Source organism: Aptenodytes forsteri, unplaced genomic scaffold (genome assembly GCF_000699145.1).
Source record: "Aptenodytes forsteri isolate BGI_AS27 unplaced genomic scaffold, ASM69914v1 Scaffold118, whole genome shotgun sequence".
NCBI classification, from domain to species: Eukaryota; Metazoa; Chordata; class Aves; order Sphenisciformes; family Spheniscidae; genus Aptenodytes; species Aptenodytes forsteri.
In genome coordinates, this window is record NW_008795859.1 from 2,672,082 (window position 1) to 2,678,942 (window position 6,861).

Genomic DNA, 6,861 nt, shown 5'->3' on the forward strand with positions numbered 1-6,861 from the left:
GGAGGGGGGGGGGGGGGGAGCTGGCTTCTGTTCAAAGGTGTGTTTAACCTTGGTAATTTGTCAAAACATTTTGATGCAAACACTTCTAGCGAGCAGGTATTTTAAGTCCCACTCAACACAGGGAGCGTCGGGTTTTCTGGAAACGTAGTGCCTTTAGCTCCTAACTTAGCTCCCCAGTTTTGACAGGAAAGTGAAGATGGCGTTAGCTTGGCCCACTGCTGTGGCCTTGCAGCTGTGCTTCATTTCTCCAGTGAGATTGGAGCATCTGTCTCAGCAGATGGGACTGTTAAACCTGGTGATTTGCTTTAAATAAAAACTTTATTCAGCTTTAAGCCATGCTCCCCTACCTCTAAATCAGTTGGCTGAGGAGGAGGATGTGGTCATATCATGGTAGGATGCATGCAACCAAGAAAGCGTTGCGGGGGGGTAGACTTCTTGTAAGTCCCAGCCCTTCAGCTCCTGTGGATTTTGTCTGGGTGGCGTTGGCTGCTTGGTACCAGTGTCTGCAGCTACTGATCACAGCAGTGCAGGATCCGGAGAGGCTTCCTCTCCCTCTTCAGTGCAGGATGTAAATTAGCTTATGGCAACTTGATAATTTAGTATGCCAGATGCAAACTGCGCAGTTGTTTCAAACACTGCACTGAAGGTGCTGCATGTTCAGGTTTGGAAGACTTGTTGAGTCGTAAACCTAACGTGACAAAGTATTTGGGCTCTGTTTTACCCTTTCCCTTTCTCCGCTCACCCCTGCCTCTGTACTATGTGTACTGTAGCACTGACTAGTCAAAAGTTGAGTAACAGCCTAGCTGGGTTCTAGCAGAAAGAAACTGTATCATTCCCTTCCTCTTTCTCCAGTTTGACAGAACTAGAAACCTGGAGTAGAAACCATTGGGATTCATTTAAAGCACTCTGGTATAGGTGATCCTAAGTTCAGAGCCTTACTTTATTTTCCTGTCACCAGAAAAAAAGAATGGTGGCAATATAATTGAAGGTGCTATGAAACCAGAAGACCAGAAAGATAAAGAAAGTGGGTGCAATACTTCGGTGCCCTCCTCTGATCAAAACCAAGGAACTGTAGAAGCCCAAAAGACGCCCCTGCCTTCAGACTGTGCTGATGAGGCTAATGCAAAGCCAGCTCAGAAAAAGATGGTTAAAGCAAAGCGTGGACCAAGGAGAAAGTAAGTGACTTCTGGAATTGTAAAAGCTTTTCTTCTGTCTGTCCTTTTGGAACCAGGCGGCTTCAGTCTGCGTTTTTCCTTCAGGAACTACAGTCAGACCTGTAATTAATGTTACTCTTGTTTTGTTGCCTTTTTTTAAGCAAATGGATATGTTGGGAGGAATAAATCTTAAAAGAGACTTCTTTGTTTTCTCAAGAATAATACCTTTGAAAATACAAAATAGCATCCAAAGTATTTATCTACCTTGCAGAGGACTTTTGTTTTTCTTGAGAGCAAGGCTAGTGTATTTTATCTCAAGTGAAATACTTGCTGATCACCTATAGAAAAAGAAATTAATGAGCCATTAAGACCTACTTTTCTATGGACAAATGGGAACGTATCTTGTCAGAAACAGAATATTAGATTAATTACAGTTGGAGGCTTCCTGGCTGAGCTGATACTCTTTCTCGTGATGTCGGAGTAATGTGACCTAACGTTAACAAATTCCTCGCCAAGCAGTTTTCATGACCTAAATTTTAGAGCGCCTTCTGGCAAGGCACACAGGGGGCTTCAGACTTGTAATGTGACCTTCAGGTGGTTTCCAATGGCATCTCACTCTTACTGTTAAAGAATTAGTACCAGAGTAATGGAAATAGCGTGGGGAAGAAAAGGGGATGTAGCTTTTGTCTTGAAGTGAAGAGTACTGATAAGAAACACTGGTTCATATTGATTACCTTTCAACATACCAAGCTGACAATAAAAATTTCTTACAGATACCTCTGTCCTAGAGGTGTAATGTCACAAATAGTCTGAAATACGCGTGTTCTCTATTTTTCTTATCCCTTAGAACGCAAGGAAGAACACCAAATCGAAAAGTGACAGATTATTACCCAGTTAGAAGAAGTTCCAGGAAGAGCAAATCTGAATTGGAGGTAGTGCTTCTTGTTAAAATAACATTACTTATAATGTTGCCGGTTAATTGTACGTTTGAGGAAGTGCGTAACTGTCTGTAAATGGTTTCCATTGGCCAAATGCAAATAGCATTGTGCACTGGAAGTATTGTTAAGAACATCCTTAAAATTTGGAAATGCTGATCCAGTTCCTCTAGGACAGAATCTAGCTGCTTATATATTTTGGGGGTGTGTCTCTTTACCATGCAGTTTGGCTAGAAATATGGGATGGTTTGGAAAAATGAGTGTCACTGGCTAATAATTGCCTTTTAGCTATAGAATAAGCTACAAAAACTACCAACAATACCGTGGTTTTGTTTGTTCTTGTTTCTTCTGCAGACTGAGGAGAGGAGGAAAATAGATGAGCTAATTACAAGTGGGAAAGAAGAAGGAATGAAGGTAACTGCAATGCCAATCTGAGTAGCCACGTACTGTTTATACAGTATCTTGCTGTTAATCTGTTTAAGCAGAAAGTAGCAGAACTCACTCTCGGAACTGCTGCAGTTCCTCGACAGTAAGGTGAAAGTGCAGCAGAACTGGAGCACGCCGTCTTTCCTGTTGGGCGGGCAATATTTGGCTCTGAAGAATATGTATGTGCAGCCTCAGTCATAAATATTGAGGGGGCTTTATAGTCTTCACTGAAAATGCACTTGCTCCCTTTAGTGTCTCATTTCTTGGGTTAGCTTCCAGAAATGGGGTTAGATACAGCATCTTAACTGTCATATGTTTTAAAGGTAACACCCGTATATACTGTCTGTATGGTAACAAATTCTCTTAGCCTGTTTACAGCCAGTCGCTGTGGGTCTTCATTGTGGCACTTGGGATAATGGGTTGTACTGGTTTTCCTCCCACTGCTAGCAAATACTAGTTATCGGGACCAAGCGCTTACCATTTGGGTTACTCTGACCCCCCTTTTTAGAATTTAAAGCAGAAATGGCTCCTGGAAGTGCAGAAGAGCTGTGATTCTTGAAAAGCAGCAGCCTGCAGGACAGTGATAGGAGAACTTTCTTGGAGTTGTCCAATTTACAGGGGGAGGCAGGAATAATAAAGTATCCTGGTGGGTGATAAATGTAGTTTCTGTGATCAGTCTTTCTGTTCCTCTAACTTTTTAACCTGTGCGTGCTAATGGTGATGGTGCACCTGAAATGGAAAATCTTACTGCCTCAGCTAATAGATAGTTTAAAAGAAAAAAACGGGTAACTCTTCTCTGTGTGTGGCTTATTTAAAGTAATTCTTAGCTCTCTGATTAGAAGAGTTTGTATCAAAAAACCTGGTAACTCATAGGGTGTGTCCCAAACTCATCCTGTATTTCTTCCGCAATGCTGTGCATTGTGCTTCTACAGCTTTGTCTGCAATACAAATACCCTGCTGTAGCACTTTTTAACGACAAATCACTCATTTCCTAGTGAACCGCATATTTGCAATCATGTAAATACTTTTTAATTTCCCAGCTGATTTTCTTTTCAACGCAACAGATTGATTACATCGATGGCAAAGGGCGAGGAGTAATCGCTACCAAACATTTTAATCGAGGAGAATTTGTAGTTGAATATCATGGGGATCTCATAGAGATCACTGATGCTAAAAAGCGAGAAGCTGTGTATGCTCAAGATCCATCCACAGGCTGCTATATGTACTATTTTCAGTACCTCAGCAAAACGTACTGGTAAGCTTCTCTTCCTTTAAGTGTGATAGTTGGGTGATAGAGGCTTCGAACGCTGCTAAGTCTTTTCTTGTTTTCATGCAAATTTTTTTTTTTAATGGGAATTAGGAAATTTTTTTGGAGCGCTGTTTCATGGTCCCAGAGCCTGCAGTACCTCTGGGCTAAAAGGAATGGTAGGTGACTCAAAGCCCTATTCTCTGAAGTCCGGCACAAGCTATATGGAGAGTTGTATCTGCTTGGATGAGACTTCTAGCTCTGCCATGGACTTCTGCCTAAATTTATTCTCTTGTAAAATTAACTACTCTGCCTGAGTTGCAAGGACTTTGTTTGAAAAGCAGTACGGACAAACTCAGTGGAAGAGAAACACTTCCTTCAGCTGTCTTTGACTGGGTCGTCTTCTTTCTCTAGTACCTGACACCCACCCCGTTTCCATGCTTCGTCCTCAATTTGCTGTATCATTTGCCCCAAACTCCAGTGCTCTCAAAGCAGCCACTCGGACCATGTTCTTTCTTCCTTGGCTGATGTTACTGGACACTGGAGTGTGGGTCACTTAACCTGTATGTTAATTACCTTGAAGCACCCTATATTCTAAGTGTCTGACTTGTAGTCTGGATGCCATAATGACAGCTGCCATAACAAATCTTTGCGCAATGAGGGGCACTAGAGCTTTAGTATCCAGGTCTCTGGAAGTTGGGCATTAGTTCTTAGGCATTCTCAGCCTCCCATGTGAGTAGAGACTCTTGCTGGCTTACTCAGTGGATACCACTTAGCTTGGACACAGCTTTCTTGAAGGGAGGGTATTTAAGGTATCAAGCCTTTCTGGTGGTGTTCTACATCTGGATTCTGCTATTCCTCATGAACAGCTGAGAGCTGCTTAGAAACAGGCAGCTCAAAAACATAGTCCAAAATTTTCCATTTTCTGGGTTTTGTGCTAACTTAATCTCCCAGAATTGCTTTAGTTTACTTACATTGCCATATTATATGCTGTCTGTTTAATCATATGAATATTCTGTAATGTTATGTTTTTCCTTCATTTTTCAAGCCTTGGGTGGATTTCTCATTCTTTATCTGATTTGCACTTTGGTTTTGGTCCACAAACGTGACTGCGTGATATGCAGCAACCCTGCCTTCTGTTCTTGTTCTTTCAGTGTTGACGCTACAAAAGAAACTAATCGCCTGGGAAGACTGATTAATCACAGCAAATGTGGCAATTGTCAGACAAAGCTTCATGACATTGATGGCGTGCCTCATCTCATACTGATAGCTTCCAGAGACATTAAAGCAGGTGAAGAACTGTTGTACGACTATGGAGACAGAAGCAAAGCTTCCATTGAAGCTCATCCGTGGCTGAAACACTAATTCATCTTCTTTGTTTGGGGTTTTTTGGTTTGTTTTTTGGACTGAGTGCTCTACAGAGAGTCAGTGGATTTTTTTTTTTTCCCTGTCCTCACTTTCCTCAGCTTTCTTAGTGGACTGCTTGTGGTGTTCTGAGCTCCTTAGAAACTACCTTTTTGCTTTGCAGTATTTAAATACCTATTACAGTTTTCCAGGCAGGCTTGAATAATTAATCTTAGATTGCCAAAACTTTTATATCGTAAAAGGAAACCCTCCTTAAAATTCGAATACTTCTGCATAGTGACCAGTGCCACTTGAGCATGCAAAGACTTGCACAGAAACTTAATCACTTGGGTTGTGCTTCTGCTTTTGCAATGAAATCTCATGCTCCACTTTGTGGGGTGACGAACTTGGCATTAGCTTTGACAGCAGATGTACTTCTTACTCTGACTCGTACATCCAATGGCTTGACTGCTTGTCAGACTGCTTTTTACAACCCAGTGCTGACAGGCTTCTCTGAGGTGGATGCTACTATCGTTCTCAAATAATTTGTGGTAGGGATCCAGTTTTTCCAGTGTCGTATCTCGTGTTGGCGATGAACTTTAAATGCACTGGCGCTGAGGGAAATGGATGGTCAGATTGGTTGCTTTCTTCAGAGAAATGACTCCAAGCCAAATGAGGATGGATTTTGATAGACTGGGTTCATACTGATTAGAAATGTGAAGATAGAACTTCACAGTGAGAATCAATGTTTGACATGACTTATTTTCTAAAATTTAAGATGGTACCTTTTTATAGGTGATGGCTGCTTCTTGGAGGTGTCTCCCAGAGGATTTTAAAGAAGTAAAAGAAGAAGCTCTCTCCAAAAATTTTTTTATTACCTTCCTATGCTAATTAGCCACATCAGAAGCTATTTATTTACTGTGAATGCTTGAAGTAGAGCATAGCGGTTCCAAAAATAGGAGTCATCTTCATATGCAGCTTCAAACTGTAATGATGGAGTTCATGCAATGAAGAAAGTAGATTCCTTATTGCCTGGTCCTGTAGGTCTGTCCAGCACGGTCTGGTCCCACTGTCTTAAATGAGAGTTGAGCGCTTAGCGTCTTGCGGATGTTTGCATTGTCACTGTTGGAGAACCAAATCTGTGATATAGGCGGGCAATACAATGCGGGTCCTTTATGTTAAAGATGAATTCTTACCAGTTGGAATTTTTGCCAAGGCAGGCTTGGCATGCGTGTAGATGAAAATGGCTGTGAGCCATCAGCCACGCTTGCTGCTGGGAGATGTCAGCAAGGGATCTGTGGCTCTGTTAATGTCTTCTGTTCCTCGTGTCTTGAAGGCTGCTGCTCTTCCAGCTAATGCCCTCTAGGACAATCTTATATGCTTGCCTATGTGATAGGTCAAATAGCAACAACATCCTGGTTGTATGCTCCAGCAGCAAGAGAGGTGGCTTAGTGATGTATTTTTTAAATTAAAAACTTGAAGACAATGTCTCTGTAAAATAAAGAATATATTTATTATCGATGAAGTGGCTGCTATAGTACCTGTCTCCATTGCAGATCATTAGCATTTTGAAAGAAAGCTGTGAAAATCATTAGCCATTAAATGCTTATATTATTTACCACTTAACACGAGGCAAGCTCATCAGAGCCAGCCTGTGTATTTTCACCATTTCTGAAGAATTAACTGGAGACCTGTTACCTTACATGTACTGAGTTACAGGTAAACTTCATTGGCTGACTTAAAATTGAGTTGGCAC

At 41.6% G+C, this 6,861-nt stretch overlaps 1 protein-coding gene across 1 annotated transcript in view; it reads left to right on the plus strand.

The window, feature by feature from the left end:
- KMT5A (lysine methyltransferase 5A) overlaps positions 1-6,625 on the plus strand; it is a 12,451-nt gene extending 5,826 nt beyond the window's left edge. Inside the window, exons 5-9 of the mRNA XM_009283983.1 lie at positions 959-1,175; positions 2,002-2,086; positions 2,444-2,503; positions 3,580-3,770; positions 4,916-6,625. Coding sequence (XP_009282258.1) covers positions 959-1,175; positions 2,002-2,086; positions 2,444-2,503; positions 3,580-3,770; positions 4,916-5,126 — 764 coding nt within the window. The 3' untranslated portion in view covers positions 5,127-6,625. The remainder of the gene's footprint in view (positions 1-958; positions 1,176-2,001; positions 2,087-2,443; positions 2,504-3,579; positions 3,771-4,915) is intronic.
- The last annotated feature ends 236 nt before the right edge of the window (positions 6,626-6,861 follow it).